The sequence below is a fragment of the Desmodus rotundus genome, chromosome 11, assembly GCF_022682495.2.
Source record: "Desmodus rotundus isolate HL8 chromosome 11, HLdesRot8A.1, whole genome shotgun sequence".
NCBI classification, from domain to species: domain Eukaryota; kingdom Metazoa; phylum Chordata; class Mammalia; order Chiroptera; family Phyllostomidae; genus Desmodus; species Desmodus rotundus.
In genome coordinates, this window is record NC_071397.1 from 67608998 (window position 1) to 67633034 (window position 24037).

General features: G+C 39.9%; 1 protein-coding gene across 1 annotated transcript; it reads right to left on the reverse strand.

Annotated features, from left to right (window-relative positions):
• Positions 1 to 1195: 1195 nt before the first annotated feature.
• Positions 1196 to 23618, reverse strand: GPRC6A (G protein-coupled receptor class C group 6 member A). Its single transcript, XM_024552152.3, has 6 exons — positions 23337 to 23618; positions 20490 to 20793; positions 17199 to 18035; positions 10651 to 10863; positions 7523 to 7646; positions 1196 to 5222 (listed from the first exon to the last, which is right to left on the reverse strand). Exons 1-6 carry the CDS (start codon positions 23528 to 23530, stop codon positions 4108 to 4110), a joined length of 2787 nt encoding a protein of 928 aa, XP_024407920.2. The 5' UTR covers positions 23531 to 23618; the 3' UTR covers positions 1196 to 4107.
• Between the last annotated feature and the right edge of the window lie 419 nt (positions 23619 to 24037).

Here is a 24037-nt window from a genome sequence, read left to right on the forward strand (position 1 = left end):
TCCTCCCTAAGTTCCTTGAGAATCCGTATAACCAGTGTTTTGAACTCTGCATCTGATAGATCACTTATCTCCCTTTTGTTTAGCTCTTTTTCTGGAGTTTTGATCTGTTCTTTCCTCTGGGCCATGTTTCTTTGTCTCCTCATTTAGGCAGCCTCCCTGTGTTTGTTTCTATGTGTTAGGTAGAGCTGCTATGGCTGCCTATCTTGGTGGTGTAGCCTAATGTGGTAGGTGTCCTGTAAGATCCAGTGGCACAGCCTCCCCTATCACCCAATCTGGGTACTCAAGGCATGCCCTTCATGTGGGCTGAGTACGCCCTCCTCTTGCAGTTGAGCCTTGCTTGCTGTTGGCAGGTCAATGGGAGGGATTTATCCAGTCCAGTCAGCCACAAGGGCATACTCCTTTCCTTTTAACGACACAATCATTTCCATGTTTAACTGTGCATATGCTTAGTCTCCATCTTTTTTTTTTTACTTTAAATATTTTAAAATTTTTCTACTGCAGTCGACATATTATATTAGTTTCAGGTGTATGACCCAGTGACTAGACATCTTTTTGGTTTTTAACCCTAGTTTTGAGTTAATTTTTTGCTACTTTAACTTGGTGTGTATCTTATTTTGCTGGCAATGGCAGTGAGGTCCTACCTGAAGTTTTGGTTTAAAGATAGCCCAAGAGCTGTGGACACTCAATTATTAGGGGGGAAGGTTGTAAAAAAAATCACTGAATTACTGTGCTGACTAAAGTATCAAGAATTTTTGTGAGAAATTAAACTTACTCATTCAACATTATTTTAAATACCAATTTGGGGGATGGGCTTTGAATTTTTAAAAATTTTTTAAATTCACACACAAGGGCATTTTTTCCCCATTGCTTTTAGAGAGAAAGGAAGAGAGAGGGGAACATCAATGCAGGAGAGAAACATCCATCGGCTGCCTTTTCATTCGTGGCTCTGACCAGGATTGAACTGGAAGCCGGGGATTGAACTGTGCCCTGACCATGACCTCTTGGTCTATGGGACCATGCTCCAACTAGCTGAGCCACACCTGCCAGGACATGGGGGTGGACTTTTTAAAACCCGGAGTGCACAGATAACTATTTCACTTGGACCTTGCTCTGAGATCCTCACAACTTGGACCAAGTGGCTTCTGATTTCATTCTGCCAATAAAGGCGGTGGTACAATGTGCAGTCCTCCCTGACTCTGCATTTGAACAATAAAATAGTTTTGTGTGTGTGTTTCTGCAAGCAGGGTAAGGGGGTAGCTGTATGAGTCAGTCTGTCATAGAACTCCAGATGCTCCCCTGTCCTCCCAGCTCCATTTGTCTAGAGCAATGGGAAAGTTTCTGTCTGAATAATGGTTTGGACTTGATTAAGACCACCTGTAAAGAATTGACTGCTAATATAATCGAGGATTGTGGATTGGTTATACAGTTTGGGTCTTTTTATGTGTGTTCTTTTTGGTATGTTTTATTTTCTTATTTCCTTAAAATATTAAGGTATTGCCTTTGTAATAAAAAGAGGAAACCTTTTATTCCAAAAAGAGTAAGAAAATCATTTAACTGAAATCCAATTGATTTTAAGAGCCTCAAAAGTTAACAGAAAAATTAAAAGCACAATAGCCATTTTCTTAGCTGTGTGATTCACATGCTGGCATGGATGTAGTTTTTGCTTGATGGAATTCAAGAACTTAATTTCTTGTGTTGAGTAGCATTTTTTTCTTCTGGAATAATTGTTGATAGCTATGTAATTGTACTAAAACTCACAACTCTTATGAAACAATATTTCTTTTGTTGTGCTATTGGCACAACACCGCTGGGATTTCTGTTTTGCGTGGTCACACTCAAGTGTCCAGAAGCTCTCCTACAGCTTTGCTCTCATGCCAATGGGAGAAACTGTTTTCATGTCAGCAGAGCAATGAGCCCGTGAAATCACAGACAGACTACTCATTTCTTACCATGTACATGCACATCAGAATGTTTTATACCCTTAATCATTGAATGAGAGATTATCACCGTATTGTACGTGAATACATTTAGACTAAGCAGTAAATTAGGCCTTATTGCAGATCTTAAAACAACTGAGTAACGCAAAGAGGTGTTTAAGTTATATTGATATATCAAGTGGAAATGAGTGGAAGGTTTAGTGAAACCTTCTGTAGTTCGGGATGAAACACTGGGAGAGCAGAGTCAAATTAGAAGGCTACCACACAATCTGTGAAGGAGGCGATGCAGGCCTGGGTTAAGGAAGCAATGAAAGGGATAAGGATCATGGCGAGGTTTCAGGAAAATGCAGGAGTTAGAAAATAAAAAACAGCTGATGTACAAGGGTGAAGCATAGAGTGGTATCAAGGATGGATAGGGTGAGTCCCAGGGTTCCACTTAGTCCAAAGGTGATACAGCTTGCTGAGAAATGGAAAACAGGAGGAGGAAGAGTTGGGAGAAGAAAATAATGAATTGAATTTTAGACATACTGCCTTTGAAGTGTTAGAGGGACAAGCAGGTGGGATGGATAGAGAGTGACCTGGACCATGCGGTTTTGGGAGGTCTGAGTCATAGTTAAGACATGAAGTTGGATAATAATGTAGCAAGAGAGTGTCTAGACAGAAAAGATATTTGGATTGAGGCTGGAGCTCTGTGGAATACCCACATTTAAGAGTCAAGTGAAGGAGGACATACCAGCAGCACAGGCCAGGACTAAATGGTCAGGGATGTCAGGGTAGGACCAAAAGAACCTTTACATCAGATTGAAGAGTACTGATAACTGAAAACTTTCAAGTATAATGAGAATGAAGAAAAAAAATTAAGGAGGAATTATACTACAAATGTCATTAATGACATTGAATTCGACAGTAAAAAGTCATAGGTAATTTTTCTGTGAAAATTTCATCAGAGTGATGTAACTAGGAGCCAGATTTCAGTGGCTTCAGAACTAATGGGTCACAAGTCAACAATGACACTGTCCTTTCACTCAGTTTTATTCCATGTCACCCTTTAATAACCCACACTGGAAGCCTACACTTTATCCTTCACCAGCTACTTCAAATAAATTATCACCTTCTATATAGTTTGATTAGAAATACATTTTTTTCCTTTCTAATCCTGGTACAGACCCTAGTCTTCCCTCAGCTAGGCTCCATCCTCTACCCTGTATCAGAGTGATCTTCCTAAAGTAAACTTTGAACTTGTCATCTTTCTGCCAGAAACTTTGATGGCTACCTTCTAACCACAAGATGAAGACCTAAGCTCCTTATAAGAGAACTCCAGTCTTTGGCATTCATTCATGACCCGGCCTCTACAGGTGAAAGAGGACTCCTCTCTAGTAATACCAAAATAACTGCACTTCCCTCAACATACTTTCGGTGGCTGCTCTTGCTTTCCCCCTTTATCTGAAATAGCTTTCTGTACTTTCTTTGATTAGCTAACTCTTATTCATCTTTAAGAATTTCACCTAAACATCATATCCTTTATGTGGCCTTCTATATCTCCTTCCCATCATCTCCCAGGGTGGCTAAGTGCCACTTCACTGTACTGTTAGAATGTCCCACACAGATTACAATCATAGAATTCACATACTGAGTTGCAGATGTCTGCATGTGACTGTCTCCCTCTGGATTTTGAGCTCCTGGAAGTCAACAATGATGCCTTGATCCTCCTGTTGCTTTGTATTTGGTATATGCCCTGGCATGAGGTGGCTGCTCGAAGGCTCCTTCAGCTGGACTGAGCAGGGAGATGGGAAAGTAAGGGTGCTCAAGAGACACGGAGAGAACCCTCCAAAGAGGTTGGAAAGGACTGGTGGAGGACAGAATAAGGATGCTACATCATGGGCTAGTTTTGACTAGGAGCCATACCTTTCACTATGTGCCTGTGAGGCAGGAGGTCAAGGTGGAGGCACATGGAAGTCGTAAGGAATGAAATGACTTTCAGGTTGAGGAATCTACCTTCTTTGTTAAACGGATTGTTGGGCCGAGGGGGAGTGTTCAACCAAATTTTGATGAAAATACTGGCACTGAAGAAACACATAGAATATGCTTGCTTGGAAAGTAAATGTACATCTTAAATGCAGAGACCCTAGAAACATTTTATGCTGGAATGTGCCATCTCTTAAGGACACATTCATACACTTGAAGTTCTTTTTCGAGGCCAAGTTTTAGATGCACTTGTAGCATTTTCCTTGTGTGTGTGTGCACACACTGGTGTCTGAAGATCTTTGCTTTTCTGCCAGGCTGCAGGCTGGCCACCAGCACTGGGAGCAGCCGTGGTGATGTTGCTGTTAGTGGAACCCAGTGAAACACAACTCATGGCAAGACTTTCCGCACTGTGGGAAGAGTAACTATAAATCATCTTGAGGAAGGCAGATTTTGTGTTAGTATCTTGCTTACAAAGAATAACATAACATTTGGGGAAGAACGTGCAACACAGGATCCCATAGTTAGATATTAAAATGACGATAATCTCCACAGCTGGCAAATACTTGCCAAATGTGGTAGCGTGTACGGGGATGAATGGGATCCAAGCTATGAAGTAAATGAGCATGCCAAAGGTTATGAATTTGGCTTCATTGTAATTCCCAGGTAATTTCCTGCCTTTGTAGGCAAATATGAAGCAAATGAAGGCCAGGATGGCGATATAGCCCAGCATGGTGCCAAAGGCAAGGGTGGACCCCTCCCCACATTCCAGGATAATGACTCTGGGCAAGGACACATTTTCTTCCACGGCAGGGGCTGCAAAGATTAGCCAGAGTGTGCAAATGACAACCTGGATTCCTGTGCAAGTGAGGATGATGGGGACCGGTTTATAGATGCACTTCAGGAAGTTCTGTAACTTGGGATTGAAGCTGAAGGCTAGCAGAATTTTCAGGGACTTTGTCAAAATGCAGGAGATGCAGAGAGTAAAGCTCACACCAAATAGTGTATGCCGGGTTTTACACATGAAGTCTTGTGGTTCTCCAATAAAGAAGCCTGTACTGGCAAAGTTGAGGAAATGACAGAGAAGGATCACGTAGCAGACCATTAATCCCCCGGATGATTTCACAACAGGTGTATTCAGGTTTCTTGTAAATATTATGCCAACAACCAGAACAAACATGATTCCAAGTAGGGAGAGGGCCAGGAGCAGGATAGCCAAGGAGTCATTCCAGCTGAGATATTCTACTTCCTTCTCAAAGCACGTTGTGCTCTTTACAGGGGCCCAATGAGTTTCGTTGTTGCATGAAAGGCAGTGATCCATGTCTAAAAGACAGAGGAGATTCAGTTACATCGCAAACATTTAAACTAGGCAATTGTCCAGAATGCTACAAATAGAATCCTCCTCAGCAATAGTTCTGACTTGAAAATGGCTATGGATAATTGTCACAATGGTTGCTTATTAAAGTAAAGCATGCACGGGACCCAAAGAAAGTGAGAAAGGTGAAGGTGAGGTGAAAGGAAGGGGGGGAGAGTAAAAAAGGGAAAGAAAAAAAAAGTCAGCTAGGCTGTGAGTCTTTAGGAAATTAATATCCTCAAGTTAGACGTTAGTGTGCTGTGAACTTGCCGTGATAGGTGGCGGTTCAGGGGCTCTGTTAAGAATAAAGGCCTCAGAATCAGACATATCTGGAGTCCTCTCTATCACTTATAATTTCTGTGATCTCAAATAAGTTAATTGAATTTCCTGAGCCTATTTCCAATTCTTTTTTTAAAAAAAAGACTCTGACTCATTGGGGTGCTGCTTTCGCGGAGATGATAACTGTAAAATGCTTTGCATGGTGCATGTCGTAGAGCAGACACTGCAGCGGGAGTTGCTGTTATAAATAAGGCTGCAGTTCTTTGAAAGCAGAGACGGTATGGCTGGGTCCCCCTAAAGCCTTCTAAAAGAGAGAGAACACAAGGCTGTAATCAATGACAGCTGATAAGACTTAAAGTTTATTTTCCCTCCGGGAGGTAAGGAACCTTGAGCCTCTCCCACAGGCAGCGATAAGGTTGGAAATGATTTATGCCCAGTCTGACTGCAGGTGCCGCACTGATAGTGGGTATCGGAGTGATTGCATTTGCTCTCCACTTCCACCCCCTAGTGACGGGGTCCCAGCTACTTCCAAAAAGCATTGTACAGTGCCTACGTCTCTTCCTCCTTTACCTCAAAGTCAGGTTGTGTTTCTATTTATAAACTTCACTACCTTCCCAGCCTCCTCCTCTTCCAAATAACGTTTCCCTGCAAATATCCATTCTTCCCTGTCTTTCCTTAACCACTGCGGCTAGAGTCTGCCGTTTTATTCATTCAGAGAACATTTATTGGCCTTGTCTGCGTACAAGGGCTGTGCACTGGAGACATCGAGAGGAATAGATGATACACCCTAGATGAGCTTGGATCCTTGCTTTTCCTCCACATTTGTACTCAGTCTTTTGTACTTGTTCTTGGGAGTAATTTACCCCAGTTATCAAAAGACAACCCAAACTGTATCTTGAATAACTCTTGTACGTCTTTATGGGAAATAAATGCTACATGCTCTTGGTATTTTTATTTATCCCACTTGGCAGAGAGTTTCCAGAACTCTCTGTTCATATTGCCTGGATTCCCTCCCACCCCCCGATCTCATTACCTAATTATTTACGCAGCAAGGCCCATTTCAGTTTGGGGTAAATGGCATTTTTGTAAAACAGTGACAGAACATGGGCATTGGAATGTTTGCATTGGGCTACTCTTTCCCTTGGAGCCAATAAGAAAAAAGAATAAGCATTTGGGAGCTATTCTGGCTCTGGGGTTCTCAGTGTTATGGGGTGAATAGCAATGCTACCATAACAAGGGAATATGATGTTTTTAAAGTAGGCTTAACTCCAGGGAAAGTGCTGATAGCCCCGTTTAGGGTTCTGAAGGCCGCGGACCTCACTCCATTCTCAAATTTGTGTATTTTGCTCTGATTTGTCAAATTGTTAACAGGTTCAGCAAACAATCAATTAGTAGCATTTCATATCTGTCAACAGTTCATCCCCTTGACTCACAGAAAGTTCTTTTTGGGCTTCACTGTTGCCTCTTGGTAGGAATAATGAGATCTCCAGGCTATGCAAACCTCTGTGCATGCAGGGGTTTCTAGCATGCTCAGTGTAGTTAGCTCAGCATGTATGCATTTATAGTTATTGTGCCCCAAGTGCAAGTCATGTGTGTGTGTGTGTGTGTGTGTGTGTGTGTGAGAGAGAGAGAGAGAGAGAGAGAGAGAGAGAGAGAGAGAGAGAGATACATGACTAACAACTGACAGAGTACAGCCACTGTTTTAAGAACCGCTGGAGAGGAATCCAGTTAAGGGAATGACAATTTCCCTTGGAAGTGAAGTGACTTTCATATCTCTATTATATATTGGTTGCATGTCTGCTAATATAATAGAAAAAATTCCAAGATAAAAAGAAATTTCACTGGAATTTAATCTAGCGGTAGCATGAGATGCTTCCCCCCATCCCCGAATGAAAAAATAATCCAAAATAGGATTCACGTAAACAAAAAAATCAGCCTGAGAGTGGTGGTTCAAGTGTGTCACTGTACACATTGTAGGGATGGTAATTACCTGTCTGATTAGTGTAGTGGTTCTCGGGACAGTTCACACATTCATAGCAGCAGGTATGTTGACTTTTTGTGGTTTTCTTCATTTGCCCAGGACTGCATTCCTTGGAACATTTGGATTGAATTTGCTGCAAAGTGAAAAGAAATTCAAATACATTTTGAAAAGATTCATTCTAACTAACTTTGACTTAATTTAAAGACACATTGACTACATAGATTTTGGTATTTTAAAAAAATAATGTAATAACATTTTTTGTCATCTGAAGAAATGTGAACAAGTCTAAAAAAACAGAAAATACTGCAGACAGTAAAACTGCCTTGTGGGTTCTCCAGGGCCAACTTTGAACCAGAAATACCCACACTCCTGGAGGACGCTCCGAGAGGACCAAAGGGTTTAACACTGAGACAAGCTGGATGGCATTACAGGGACAAAACTGAAACCCTTCTTCCCAGCAACACAGTCACTTGTACACCTCTACATAGGGGATAGCAAAGACATTCTAAAGTATTGATAACTTTGGGAAGTCAATAGATTCAGGATTATCTGATCTGTTGGACTACGAGTTTTGAGGACTCACCAGAAATGCTGATAGTCCAACAAGCCTGCATATTGACGAAGGGATCTTGAAATCTGACCTAACTGATCTCAGGTATTATTAGTTTCTACTGCCTCCCTGAAATGTTTATGATGTTTCCATCAGAAAGCAAACTTGTCTCTCTTTTTATGGTGGTCATCCCCTTCCACTCAGTCACTAAAGGCACCGATCAGTTATTTGTCATCATGTCCTCTCCCCTCATTGAGTATCTCTCCTAAAAAGCCTGAAGACAAGTCTTGGTAACAGAAAGACATCTGTGTTTCTATCTTTCAAGGAAAGAGGTCTTTGTTTTACAGAAACATCAGAAGGGAAATCAGAACAAGGATAGTGGCTTGAAGCATTACTACATTTATTCTCTCTCCCACACATATTTTTTGAGTGCCTGTTGTATACCAGACACCATTGTAATTGCTGAAACCACAGCAGGATTTAAAACACAAAAATCCATGTTCTCATAGACCTTCAGTTCTAGATGACAAAATTGACAATGAATGTGACAAAAATAAGCAAAATGTATAGAATGCTAGACAGTGATAAGTGATAAAGAGAAAAATAAAAACAGGAGGGTGTTTAAGAAGTATTAGGCTGACATTGCAATTTTAAATAAGATGACCAATGGTGGACTCCCTTAGACGGTGACACTTTAGGAAAGGAAGTAAGAAAGCAAACCATATAGACAGGCAAAGGGAACAGTGGGTGAAAAGCCTGGAGCTAGAAGGGAAGGCAAGTGTGCAAAGAGAGAAAGCCTGTGGGGTTGTAGGAAGGGATGAGAGCATGGGGAAGGTAGTAGGAGATGAGGTGGGGAGGTATGGTGGCAGGCCATGTAAGGCATTTTAAAGGCATTGACTTTTACTCTGAGAGAAATAGGGTGTATGGGGGTTCGGAGCAGAATATTATGCTTTACAGGGTTACTCTGGCTGCTATTTTAAGAACACTCTGAAGGGAGTAAGAGTGGAAGCAGAGAGCAGTTAGAAACCTCTTGTCTTTATCTGGGTGACTGGTGATAGTAGCTTGGAGTTGGAGTGGTGGCAAGTGAATAGAGGACGAAAAGCGTCAGATACTGGAACCATTTGAAAATAAAACTTAGATTAGATTTGAAATATAACAGAAAGAGAAGTGACAAGGATTGCACCAGATTTTTTCATGAGCAACGAGAAGGAAGTGGTCATTATTGAGATGGGGTACTTTTGGGAGCTCAGTTTTAGAGGAAATCTGTGTATGTGACTATTAGATACCCGGGTAGGGGCTCTATCCATTAGGCAGTTGTGCATTTATTTGAGTTGAAATTCAGAAGATAAAAATCTGGGAGTCATTTGTCTTCTATATAATGACATCGTTTAAATCCATGAGCCTGGATGAGATCACTAAGAAAAAGTGGGGACAAAAAAGGAACATTTGGAGCTCTGGGCACCCCAATACTTACAGGCAGTGGGAATGAGGAGGAACCAGCAAATGAGACCGAGAAGCAGTGGCCGGAGACAGGAAGGAAATCAAAGGGTGGTGTCATGGAAGCAACTGAAGCATCACAAAGAGGGGAGCATGATTAGCCGGTAAATAAGATGAGTTTTGGATTTATTAACATTGCTGACCTAGCCATGAAGGATTTCGATGGATTGGAAGAAGTAAAAAATTATGAGAGGAGAGAAACTGGGACCAGTGAATATACTGGACTTTTTCGAGGAGTTTTGTCTAAAAGGGAAATAGAGGAATGGGCAGTATGTGGAGGTGAAAGTAGGATACCAACGAGGAGAAAAGGACTTTCTTCTCTTTTTTTAAGAAGAGAGGAGTAAGAGCATATTTATATCATCATGTAGACAGCACAGAAGAGCAAATATCTGAGGATGTAGGAGAGAGTGGAAAATTGCCAGGGCAATATCCTTGAGTGAGTGAAAGGGGTTGGGATCCAGAGGTCAATGGGAGGAGGTGACCTTGGCTAGGAGCGCAGATAATCTATCCACAGTGCCAGGTGGAAGGCAGGGATACAGGCACAGGTGTGGTGGCAGGAGAGCACTGGAGGTCTTCTCTGATTGTTTCAGTTTTGCTAGTGAAATAGGAAGCAAGGTCAACTGAAAGTGAGGATGGCGAAGATGTGTTGGGGTTAGAGAACAGAAGAGAAAGTGTAAAATAGCCATGTATGTAGGTGGGCAAATTAATGGATTGGGGTAATAGTCTGGTTGTCCAGCAGCATTGAAGCCTGCTAGAGGTTAGAGATCATGAATTTAAAGTGAGAATGGTCAGCAAGATGTTCCCTGCCCAAGTTCAGCGACGCGGGAGGGAGCTACATTGATTATATAGAGACTTTAACGAGGATTTTGCTTTGGCCAGATGAGAGTGACTAAGAGAGAGAGAAGGGGACAAGGGAACTGAGGGCGTGTGCAAGGGAGAAAACACACAAGTGGACTGTGGAATTTAATGAAAGAAGTGGAGGACAGTGAGCAGGCAATAGGATTATTAGAAGTCCTGTTGGGGTGCAGGACTTTTGCAGCTGAGATACCAATTAATTTGAATGCTACAAAGCAACTTACAACATAATTACCTTAAGATTCCTGAACTCGTTTTTTGTTTCCTGGTTTGTGAGAGTAAAGACATCGTGCTTCGGGTCATATTGTGCCATCCTGGTGATAGCCATGTGGCCATGGGTCTCCTTCCAGACCACAACATCATATCCAGTGTTTATATCCCCTTGGGCATCAAAATGAAATCGTTTCCCTTCATCCGTGAATGTCACATTTTTCAGTACATCAAGTAACTATAAAAATATCAAAAAAATAAACACTAATAGAAATATTGTAAGGGTATCCATTATATTGATTATAACACTGCCTTACAAGGAATATCACTTAAAAATGAGAAAAAAAAACCATCTTGAATCAGTGAGTGTGGTAATTACTTGTGAAGGTTCTTCAGTACCCAGCAACAATTTGAGAATGCTAGCCTAAGTCTTGCTCTGTGAATTTGAGAAAGCAAGTTAATATTTATGGGAGGTAGCTGTTCTCGCCCCTGCAATTGAAACCTGGGCGTCTTCATTTTCCCACACTGCAGAATTGCAGAATGAGTCCTTTGGAGCGATGCCTAGGCTCTGATTCTGGTTCCATAGCTCATGAGTGCTGTGACTGACAATTATAATTTGTCCACAGAGCTCAGCTTCTCCATTTGCAAAACAAAGTCAATGAAATCTACCTGATAGGGTTATTGGGAGGATTAAATATAATTCTGAATGTAAAGAATGTAGGCCAGTACCTGGCACAGATTAAGTGTTAATAAAGGCTATCTTCATACCTGTTAATACTCGTTATTAGTGAATGGGAATATTGTGCAAATAAATAAATATACTTTGAGTCTGTCAACTAATAATGCCACCTGATATTCATACATTACTTGCTAATACTCAAATCTGTGATATCCTTTTATTCCATAACAACTTGAAGGAGCTTGTTGAACGGGGATCATCTTCCTGTTTTCTTATATGAGGACCCCCAGCCAAAGGGTGAAATCGGAGGACACACATCTTGACTTTCATTTTGTGGTCTTTCCATTGCACCTAACAATATATTAATTCAAAGTCTTCTCACTATTTTTCTTTCTGACTCAAAAGTAATAACCTATGTGCCATTGGAGCTATGGAAGGCAGGAAAATGCATCTTTTTTAATAGTTCATTTTTATTATATTTTTGTCCCATTATCATTTGCATCTTTTCCTTCTAGAATCACAGTTGGCCTGGGTCATTGGCCCAGTCTCAATGGGTAACCCAAGTCAGTCATTGTCCTGCTCGCCTTCCCCCAAATGAAGGCTGAGGGGACAGAGATACAAATCTGGGAGATAGTCCAGTAACAACAGCAGCCTGCTCTTGGGCATGTACTGAGTAGCATTCCCATCAGAGAAGTTTGGTTGATGGGTGTACATAATAATGTCCACCCTAAGTCCATACTCTGTTACTCCTGTGGGAGGTCTGGATCTTATTACCTCCAGTGGTTTTCGCTTCTGCTTCAGTGATTGAATGCATAGCACAGTGACTTCTGAACTGTATTTATAATTTAATTCATCAAATGTCTTTTTTTAAATTGAGAGGATAGGAACACAATGAAAAATTACTTGTCTCATGACCCAGTTTGTTCAGTGAGCTCTTGTATGCAATACAGCTAAAATGGGAACTGTTTTATTGACAAATGAGGATCCATGCTCAGCTAGTGCTGCAGAGGAAGAACCCTGAGCGAGGAGAGAGGGAGGCAGGTTGCCAGTCTGGCTCCACCATTAACTTGATATATAATCCTGGCTAAGTAAATACCCTCTGCGAACACGCCAGACCCACTCATTATGTCGGTCTATGACACCTTGTGGCTTTTGTTGGGTGCAAAATCTATGAAATGAGGCAAAAATTGTTCTGTTTTAATGGAATTATTCTTATTTTATTCCTTTTCAGCTAATCTTTTATGAACGTTTCTTCCCTCCATATCTTTTTAGTCAATAGAAGAAAATCAAGTTATATTTTAAGGTAAATATATTAGCTACGACAGTCATGTCAATGACCAAATGTCACTTTAGGAAACTCTCTAAGCATATTGATTTTATTATGCATCCTCGTAGACTTCATAGTTCTTGTAATGAATGTAAATTAGTGTAATGAATGTAAATTAATTATCGTTACATTGAAGAAGCAGGATATTAGATCTAATCTGGTGAAATTAACCAAAACCAAATCTTATTCCAGCAAATTCATGGAAGAAGAAAATGGAGGGAATAAAAACAAAAGGATAAGCGAGGGCCTGCTGTCGGTGTTCCCCCCTCTACCTGCGCATTGATTTTTCTCCGGTTCCTGGCTAAGCAATTCGCACACATAAGCCCCGGTAACTCAGTTCTTAGGGAGCATGTTCTTTTCCACCCTTGTGTTTGAACTATAACTGCCACCTGTTTTTTTCCAGCATTTAATCAGGCTTTACAGGGTAAAGTTCTGACACATATACGTTCTGTAAATAATGATAACATTGGAGGATGTAAATAAACTAGTGCAATTCTATGCTTGTTCTTACAGGAAAGAGGGTGGAGGCAAATAAAACAGTGCATTCATTACTAGTTAAATATGATAGAACATTTGCTCTGCTTGAGGCAGAATTTAAGCATTAAGGCTCCAGCTATTAAGCTATTAAATGCCTTTCCCACCAATTATTTATTTATTTTTCATAGAGACTCTGAAATTCCCTATAAACTGGCACTGCAAAGTTTAGAGAGTAGGATTTGCATTTCCATGATTAGCTAATTCACCTCTGTGTGGTGATGACCTGTTTTTGAGAACAAAGCCCCAGGAGGCCACGCCAGCTAAGCCGGTGCAGTTGATGTTTCCCACTGCTCTAACTGCTCTGATGTTCCCTCCATCCCCACAAGCCTGCTGTGCTTATGAAACGGGGTATCTCTGTGAGTAGGTTACAGAATAGCAGGGGAAACAGCCTTGCATCTCTGATATCCAACCTATGTTTTATTTTTCTTGTGTGAAGTTGTGTGTGGTACAGTGTAAAGCCTCCTGGACAAAGCCTGGGACAGTTTCACTCCTAGCTCTGTGGGTGACCGTGGTCCAGACCCTTATTGCTGAGGTTCCCTCCATCTTTAAATTACTGCAAGTCCCAGTCACCAATAACACTTCCTCTTATCACGTCTTTCAGATGGACAGTAAAGCATATGAGTCCTAATATAAAAATTAGACACGATGTATGTCGGTGCCTAGCACAGGTGGCCCTAAGTTTTTTCAGTTACCATTTGCCTTATCACTCCAAAATCATTCTCTTCTTTGAACATGTCTCTTCTGACTTCTGGACTAATATCCTACCACCATTGCTACACTAGGACGTCTCATAAGTTTTTCATTTTCAAAATGGAATGCTTACTATTTCCTGTTCCACCTAAACCTCCCCTTTTCACTGTGTTTTCATCTCAACAAATGGCACCTGTTGCCCAAATTTTCAAATGATTTGCAGCATCTTTGCTTCTGTCTATCATCCTTTACGTACAGTTTCTCTTCAAATGCCCTCTTCATTCTTCCTTTTAAATATATGGATGTCCCAAGTACAGGGTGGTAGGTTTACAGTTGTGAGTACATGAGACATAGAGTTGATTCTTGTGTTATTATTTATTAATTCTTGTATTATTTCCCATAACATTTGTAAATCTATTGTGCCCCACCTGTGTATGTCTTTCCATCCTCATTGTTGTACTTGTAGTTCAGTGCATCCTATCTTAGCCTGGATTGTCAAATTGGCCTTTCTCTCTTTAGTCCTGTGTCCCTCTATCCATGCACTCTGCAGTGGGAATGCTATTTCTATAATGGGAAGCAGATCACATCACTCTCCTGTCTAAAAATATCTTTAATTGGCTCCCCTTGGCTCTACCACGTCCAAAACTAAACATGTGTTGCAGATTTTTCTATTTGAAGGATGGTCCTTGTACCAGCAGTATCAGCAGCACCCAAGTGCTTGTGAGAACTACAGATTTTCACTTCTCCCCTGGGTCTACTGAATTAGTATCTTCATTATAATAATACTCCCTGACAATTCAACTGCACGTCAAAGTTTGAGATGGTCTAATTGACAAACCCTCCTGATGGATCCTTCACAGACATCCCCCACCCCCGCGCCCCGCCAGTCTCATTTGCTTCTAGTTTCCACAAAAGACTCCAGTTTTATGGTGCTATTTTCTGCTTCCTTAAGACACCATGCTATCTCTCCCTTCTGGGACTTTACTGGAGCATTTCTGCCCTGGCTAAATTCTACCCCAGAGATGTCATGATCGTCGAGAAAGTTCTCTCAGTGACTAACATTGGATCAGTTGCCTCAGTTACATGCTTCTCTGCCATCGTGTATTTATATGTCACATTGTCATTGAGCACCACCCTGCATTGTAGTCAGCTGCCTCACTGTTCGATTGTACTCCTCACTAGACAGATGAATCCTTTAGGGATAAAATTGTCTCAGTTTCTATAGTATTTTTAGCACTCAGCACAATGCCTGGAACCCTGAGACATCCAACAAGTATGTGCTACGTTGTTGCCCTCACAGAAGTCTGACTGACAGACATTCTCATCCCACACGCTCACTGACTACTTCGCATATTACCAAAGAAAAATGAAGTAAAAAAGAAAGCCAAAGTCACTGATTGTGCTGTCCCTGAATGCTGCTCATGGATATCACTACAGGTGGAGCCAAAGTAAGGATTATCCTCAAATACTGGGAAAAACTAAATTCTCTAAATTTATTTGAATCTAAAATCATACAGAAACTGTCACTTAAGTATTAGTGAATTTTGCCAGGGGACAAAATAATGTTTAGGAATATATCTTTGACAGTGATTCTATATGTTGCTGATCTTTTAAGTTAATGTCTATGGATATTGCCTCATAGAAAGATAAAATTATTTACATTATTTTCCTACTGAATACGGCACAGATGGAGGTCACTCACATCATGATCAGAGGGACTAGTCACTCCCCTCTTCCTCCTCTCCAATCTGTTCCCGTTTGTTTCTAGATAAACAGACTCCCTGGGACACAAAGGGCAACCCTGGGCTTCTAGTGTTTAAATAAAACATTTTAGCAGACTCTGCTTAGATTACACTATCTCCAGTCTTCTCAGAATGTTTGAGATTTATTCCTGATTTAAAGCACTTTCCTAGATCTTGAGAAGATAAATAGCTCTTGTTATTCGTATTTCTCTTTCCTTATAAGGCTTTTTCTATCTCCTCCCATTTAACCTGTCTCTAAGATGGTCTATATTCTCTCCATTACTCTTTCTCAATCTCTCATTCCTAAAATTCTATGTTGTGGTTTCATTATGGTGTCCACTTCATTTATAGTTTTTACCAATCCCTTATTAAAAGTTTTATACTACAAAGAGTATGCTTTTAAACAGACATCTTAAAATTACTAGGCACATAAATATATATTTAAAAATAGAGTTCTAATTTTAACAAGATCCTAATTTCTAATCTTACCTCTTCATTAGGTTTTGTGTTTTGCATTTCCAAGGTGAAAACTAGCTTTAAAATGAGCAATCTAAAACACCCCATGACCACCGCGTGACCCACACAAATGTAAGCTGATCGCCTGAGACCTTGGAGCTTGTGTTTATAGTGTTTAAAGTAAAAATTACAAAAGTAGAAATAGCATGCCCTGGATTCCTACTTGTAAGGCCAGAAGAATTGAGTATTTCCTTTCACCTTCTTTTCCCTTACAAATTAAAAACAAATATATTTTTGGAACATGATTCTGCCTCAAGGCAGATAAGTTTGGCTTTGAATACACATTATTGAGTAATTTGTTCTTGATGAGTAAAATTTATCATCATATAAAGCAGCAATTTGCTTTTAAGTGACTTGTTCAGGGGCATTTAAAACACAAAGGAAAATTTTCACTAAATAGGGCCTCCTTAAGCTTTGAGTTTGTACAGAATAATCAAAGAGGAGAAGGGAAAGTCTTCTTTTACACAAAATTAGTGAACTGAGATATCACAGGAAGTGTTATGAGTGACCTACAAGCAGTCATTTGAAGAAGACTGGAGTCCTAGAGAGACTGCCCTGGATAAGAGTCATAATTGGAGGCTTTGAGACAATAAGCCACCAGAGAGCCCACGAAAAGGAAAGGACATGGGGAGTGAAGATCCAGACTAGAACCACATTTCTGGCACTTCATAGCTTAGTTTTCTCATCCATAATATTTAGTAATTATAAAAAGAATCATTAAGCCTGCTTGGTCTTGTGTTTGTTAAGAGCATTAAAGGAGGTAACTCTTATGAAGCCTTAAAAAACTGTAGATCAGATATAAATCCATGAACTCAAGGAAAATAACACTATCAACAGAATTTTCTATGAAATAAAAAGAAACACAACTTTGGCGGGTCAGAGTAGTAGGCGAAGGTAAAATAACTGCTCTATTATCCTCAAGAACAAAAAGCTACTGGTGGAAAAGCAGGTTATCAAACACTGAAGGCGTCTACTAACAGAAGGGATATTAAGAGCAGTTCATGGAACTCTGCAAATTAAACCAGTGAAAGAAATGGAAGAAATTATGGTAGGGGAATTTTCTTGGGGGTATGAGTTAGTACCTCCCATGGCTGAAAGGCGTTGGACTTCTGACAGTCTCGAGCTTGGCACAGGTCCCGAAGGGCATAACCAAGGGCAAACATGGCGAGCTGAATACTGTGAACAAGTCCTGGCTCAGTGTAGTCCCACAGGACGTCATTTCTCAGGGAGAAGTTCCTGTTCACATCCTTGTGGGCCTTGTAAGCCAAAGTCCCCCGAGAATGGTCGGAAATGCATTGACTGAAGTCACTGACCTTGACGTGAGCACAGGCAGACAAGAGTATGACATATTCATTTAAGGGTTTGTTATGATCCCTGGGGAACATATGCAGGTTTTGAAGAAAGGTCCGGAAAGAGGACACATTCCCTCTTCTAAAGGAAAACCCCACAACTTTGCCAATCCTTTTAACATTAGGAATGGTGATAATCTTGGTAGCAGTTGACCAATTATCACTAGCAATCCAGACCTTGTTGACATTCCTTTCAATGGCTTTACTGAAGAGATTGAAGACATGGAATTGCCTCAGAAAGACCACAATGACATTAACGTGGGCTTCTGCTATGATTTTCTCAAGTGTCTGATTGATCCTGGTTTCAATGGTGTCATCTGAGAGGAAGGCTGGGATAACTTCTTTGAAGGCTATACACACGTTATTTGCCATGGTCTGAATTGCAAAAGTGTTGAGAGCCAGTCGCCCATAGTCATCATCTGTGGCTATGATGCCAACCCAGTTCCATCCGGACTTCTGAATCAGGTGGGCCATTGCTTTAGTTTGATAGAAGTCACTGGGCACCGTCCGTAAAAATGAAGGAAAGCGAATTTTGTCACTTAGGATTTCTGCCGTTGATTCATAACTCACCTGGAAATTGACAGTATCTTTTAGTTACGGGGTTGAAGAGCTCCAGGTGGCTCTTCATAGCAGGTGTTCCTCTCTTTGATTTCTGGGAAGTTTTTATAACCTTTTAAAAGTTGTCTGGTCCTTTCCATCCTTCCCTTTCAATGAACCCCACATAACTTAAATCATGATATTTAGTAGCTGTTTAGAGTCATTGCTCTCCAATCACTCCATACTGTGTATAGGACAAGCTCTCTGAGGGCTCAGCCTCTCTCTTATCTCTTTATGTGCACTTCTATATCACAGGTCAGAGCCAAGAGTGGATATTATTGAAATACTTAGAGGTAAATACAGGAAAAATACAGTAAGTCAAACAAGCAAATTGCATTTTGGAACACTTAGCATGTTCAAAATTTTATCTAACTTACAACTTGGGTGATTTTTATTTTAGATGAAATAAATCACTCAGCCAAATACTCATCCAGTTCAGAAGTCAGCAAACTTTTTCTCTAATGGACCAGACACAAAATAGTTTCAGCTTTGTTGGTCACATATGGACTCTGTCATATATTCTCCCTTTTTTGTTACAATATTTAAAATATATATAATAACCATTTTTAGCTCAACAGCTTAAGAGATTGAGAGCCACATTCGATCTGCTGGCTATAGTTTTCTGAGCTTTGATCTAGTGAAATAAACATCAGCATTTGGGGAGACCTATGGGGTGTGTGCAAAGGTTTGCCTGATTTACAAGTGGAGTCTTTTGGGGAAAGTAGAGGCAATGAGACTGGGGGGTTTGTGAAGGATCCATCAGGAGGTCTTGTCAATGAGAGCATCTCAAACTGATATGCAGTTGGATTATCTGGGAATATTATATAATGCAGACACTAATTTAGTCTAGTGAGAATTATTACCTTCTATGCTACAATTGCTCGTGTCACTTGCTTGGTGAATGCTAATAATAATAATATGATTATTTTCACTGTTTAGAGTAGCCACATGGTAAGGTGGAAAAACAATAGGCTTTGGAGTCAGACTCCGTACTTAAGTAAATTCGGTAAAGTTAGTTAACATTTCTTTACCTAGCGTTCTCATGAGGATTATAGGAGAGAATTTAAATGGACATTAGCCACGGTGGACCTTCACTAAACCTTAGTTCCCCTCAGTACCTGGCATTGCCATACCCACCTATGCTGTGAGAGCTGGGCGTCTGGAAAATCAGCTTTACCCATGGAGGGTCTCCCTTTTTTTTCATGTGGTCTATCATGCAAATCATATTTTTACATTAAACTATTATTGTCAAAAGAATCTACTTAGCTTACTTGTCACCTAACTAGTATTATACATAGTCTAGAAATTTTGAACCAAAGCCTTATCTCTGAGATATTTGGGGGAATAATTCTTTTGTTTTATCACTTGGGATTTAAGCTTTTCGTTATCAACTTCATTAGGCCATAACACCGTAGAACTCCTGAGTCTTTCATGGGTATAGGCACTTATTAACACTAGCTCCAGAAAGTTATACATTTTGAATTCTTTTGTGTGTTTATTATATAGTTTCACTTCTAGCAGACTGGTAATTTCTTGATCATCTGACAATAAGCTCTTTCATTTTCTAACATTTGGCCTCTAATCTTCCTTGAGCTTAGAAAACAATGAGCTATCATGTTTCAGAGTGATGTGATATGAAGGAAAGTGGCTCAAAACTAAAGTCAAAGGGACTTGCTTGACTCTAAGTAATATGCAAGAACTTATTACAATGCTCTATAAAATCTATTTTGGTTTTTTTTAGAGACACTTTTGTTTCCTTTCTGGTTATTGGCTTGTATTACAGAGATACATAGTTCCACAGTTTTTGCTCAATGCCTTCTCATCATACTCAGAACAAATGCGAATCATACCACAGCTTACAAGATGCTACATGACTGGCCTTCGCCTCTTTCTCAACAAATGCATCTCTTACCATGCTCATTTCTGCTCAATTGATCTAGCCACATAGACCTTTTTGTTATTCTCTGGACACGCTAGCTATGTACTTGCTGCTTTTTTACAGCCTAGATACTGTCCTTCCTTCTTTCATCTGCCCTTGGCTGCTGCTTCTCATTCAAGTTTCAAGCTAAACATCATCTCCTCGAGAATTCTTCCTTGGCCTCCATTCCCCTTACTTCTCACTTTCCCTCCTGTTTTCTTCATAGCACCTGACTGATGTTATTTCAGAAACGAGGCAGTTGAGGTCTTCAGAGGTTGGTGTCTGGTCCAAATCATGCTAAAAACTGTCAGAAACTAAGCATGACAGATTGAGGGGTGACTTCCCCCTTACTGCTTTGTCCACTATCTGATCCATATAGGGAACATTCTTTTTTTAACAAAGAGAAAGGAAAGTAAAAGCAAATTCCCAACAAGTGTACCAGGTTACCCTGACCTTTCAGAGTAAGAAATATAATCTAACCCAACATAAGGAAGTAGAACAAAACCTACCTGTGGCATGAGCTGTAAATTCAATATCCTGGAGACAGCCATACTTATTTCTGAGTAGCCAGCCCCTATGACAGCCTTAACCCTTGGCATGTAGCTGGAATAGTCACACTTGAACTCCACTATTTCTCTTGAGCAGTTGAACTTGGAAAGAAACCTCAGAGCAGCTGCCATTGCCACGGTGACTTCTGTGCAAGTGTCGTAGATTTCATACCCCAGTTTGACTCCAGACAATAGTGTTGAGTTATTGATCATCTCGATGCTGTGTATCATGGCAAGCATTTGAAGAAAAGCTGATATGTCAAACCTGTTGAGAAACAAGTATTTTTTGAAATCAGAATATAACCTTTCTACAGACATGGCGATATCTCATTTTATCCACATTTCTGCCTTAAAATAAACAATTTCTGGATCAATGAAGCTTATCACTTAAAGGGTCTAAACTTATTTATTTAAAAAAATTTTGATGGAAACCTTTCTAAAAGGTGTATAAAAACCCATAGTTTCTCAAGTGGATTCTGTGGAATAGGATTTACCTTGTCTTAATGAATTTTGGGATAATTTTGAACACTCAGTTTAAGATTCTGCAGTATGAAGATGTGCTTGATTTTTTTTCTTTTTGAAGTTAAATGTTGGCATTTTATCACTATCCAAACACCAGATTTTTAGATTCAGAAGGGTATCTTTTAATTATCTGATTCTAATCTGTTGTGGTTGAGAACCAGATTAATGTCTCTTGAAAATAACTTACCAAACAGGCTCTGCATAAAATCCCAGTAGCCTTCTCCTAGATACTGTACGCTGTTTTAGTTCCAGGACATAGCTATTTTCTGTTTCAAAGGGCTTTTCTGATTGACTTCTAGATTTGTGACTATTCCAGAGCACTGAGTTGTTTGATTACTGATTTACTGTTAAGTTTATTTCATCTACCACCATATACAAAAGTTTATGAATGCAGCCTAAAACATAGTAGAGGTTCAATAATGTTTTTAAATGAATAAAGGGAGATACTATTGTTCAGGGTTTGCTATTCTAGAGCTTCCTTTTACTTCATTGAGTTATGACAAATTAAGTAAAACTATTTGAATAATATTATTTGTCATTGTTGATTATCTAAATTTGAAGTTTAGCAAATTTGCATTAAGTTTTAATTTAAAGATACAAAGAAGGAAGGTTAAAGTAAGGAATTGTCTGCCTATTAAAATGCATAATGTGTTCAGAGGACCCCACATGTTAGTTCCATGAGCAACAGAAACTCTTTGGCGTGTTCACCTCAATAGCCCCAGTGCCTGGAACTGGGCCTTGTTGACATAGACACTTAATAAATAGCTATTTAACATTGAATGCATATTTTTCTCAAGGAGTGACAATAAGGTGAAAGGATGTTCCATTTAGTGATTTTTTTTCCAGAATAAATTTGCTTCTTAGATCAAATCATTCTTTAGTGTTTTCCATTCTTAATTACTGGCCTACAATGGTGGTTCTCAAATCTGTAGTCATTCTTTGGGTGCCAGTTTAGTGCTCTGAAAATCTTTATTAATTATTTTGAGATGTCCCCTGCCATTCTTCTCTGTTTAATTTTTTAAAGTATGTTTATTGATTTTTGAAGAGAGAGGAAAGGGGAGAGAGAGAAACATCAATGTGAGAAAGAAACATTGATTGCCTCCTGTATGGACTCCAGCGGGGGATCGAATCCCCAACCTAGGTATGTGTCTTGAACAGGAATTGAACCCCCAACCTTTGGTGTATGGGGATGATATTCCAACCAACTGAATCACACTGGCCAGTGTTGTTTCCTGCTATTCTTGATAATCAATAATTATGGTGACAGTAGGTCCACATGCCCAACTTCTGAGTAGAATGCCAGGAAGGAACCTCAGTGACATACAGGATCATATTTTATCTGACAGCATTCTTAGAGGGCTTGGTAAATAATTTTTTTTTAATTTAAGTATAGTTGGTATAAAACATTAAGTACTTTTTTGATAGAAAAAAAGAAAGGGGTAAAGAGATAAAATTTACACACGAAAGTATCATGATAGAAATCGGAATGTTAGAGTTAAAAGAAGCATCGGGGCCACACTGCCGTAGCTACCGAGGCCGATACCACCTGCACCCTTAGAGGTTCTCCGGCCCCTTATTTTGCAGATGAGAGAGTTGGAGTTTAAGCAGTTCGCCTAAGTCTACAAAATTAGTTTGCCCTGAAATTAAAATTAGAGTTCAACTATCCTGCTCTCTTTTAAAAAATTCATTTGTAATTTCCTCTCCGCCGCTTCCCTTCCCCATATCACACGGTGCCTGATGTCCTTTCTCGTCCGGCTTTCACCAGGTATGTGAAGTGTTTCTTGAGGAAAGGGCACTTTGAGTTGAGGTAGAGCCTTAACTTATCATAAAAGAATTAGATTTTTCTCAAGAAGGAAGTAAACAGTGTTGACAAAAATGATAGTGTAGAGAAAAAATTTAAATGCAGCTTATTTTAAACAAAGAATTAAATAAGAGATCCATGTTTAAAACAAAACGCACGTTGTGAGTGATAGAAACACAAACATGTCATGTATGCTTGTTGTAGACAGGCTACGACGTCTTCTTACTGGTTTTCTCAAGTGACTTCAGGGATTACTTCTTTAGGTAAAATACATATAAATATGTTAATGAAAACATTCATTGCTTCTGCACTTGGAAGTTATTATGCATATGCCACTGATGTATCTCTCTTTTAGGAAAGCAGAGCAAGACTATGTCGACTTGAACATATGAGAGTTTAAATTTTCTTAAAACAAATTAAATGTCAGTACAAGCACACATTTATATATTTGGACATTTAACTGTGTTCTTTAAGGCTTTACTCACCCAACACACTTCCGGATGTCTGGTCGTCTGGGATAGTCTTCTGAGGACAGCATTTTATTGTGAATGGCGAACAAACCTCCAATCATGATATGGCCCGGAGAAGTGGCAGCCACAAAGTCATCGGGGCTCTGACAAGGCTGGGAAGTAGCAAGAATAATCACACAGCACGTAATCAGTACAACCAATAATGCCATGTTTCTATCTCATTCGCTCACTTCATGCAAGTTTTCAGGAATCATTGAGCTCACAGAGTGCCAACAACATGTTCCTATTTCACCTGTAAACCATGTAAGGTATAGTTCAGTGTCCAGGACCAGAAACACGCAGTATTCAGATACTTGATGATAGTCAAAACATTTCTTCACCAATACGAACGTATCAAACTTTCTAACACTCCTTTGTTGGAGATACGTGACAGCAGGCACGCTGGGTGAAAACTGACGGACTTGGAAACACAGGGTCAGTTTGCTCTTCAAGGCACAAAACTTTTAATGTAGTTTATAAACTGTTTAGAAAAATGGAATCCTACTTTGATTTTCTTGGAAGAGCTCTATTTAAAAAAGTGAAATTCGGTTAAGTTTAGGTATTTATCACATACTATTTATACGTGTTAGAAATAAATAGTTTTGTAGTGATGAAATGAGGTGGAACCTGTCTGGCAGTGTTTTGCTTGAACAGGAAAGGTCTGTCATAGATGATTG

Bases quoted from the DNA above. Each gene is read 5' to 3' on its own strand.
- GPRC6A (XM_024552152.3), bottom strand. From the start codon at position 23,530: ATGGCATTATTGGTTGTACTGATTACGTGCTGTGTGATTATTCTTGCT. The intron at 18,036-20,489 runs GTAGGTTTTGTT...GTCAATTTCCAG, and splicing joins ATTTACAGCTCATGCCACAG to GTGAGTTATGAATCAACGGC. The intron at 5,223-7,522 runs GTAATTACCATC...TCTGTCTTTTAG, and splicing joins CCACTACACTAATCAGACAG to ACATGGATCACTGCCTTTCA.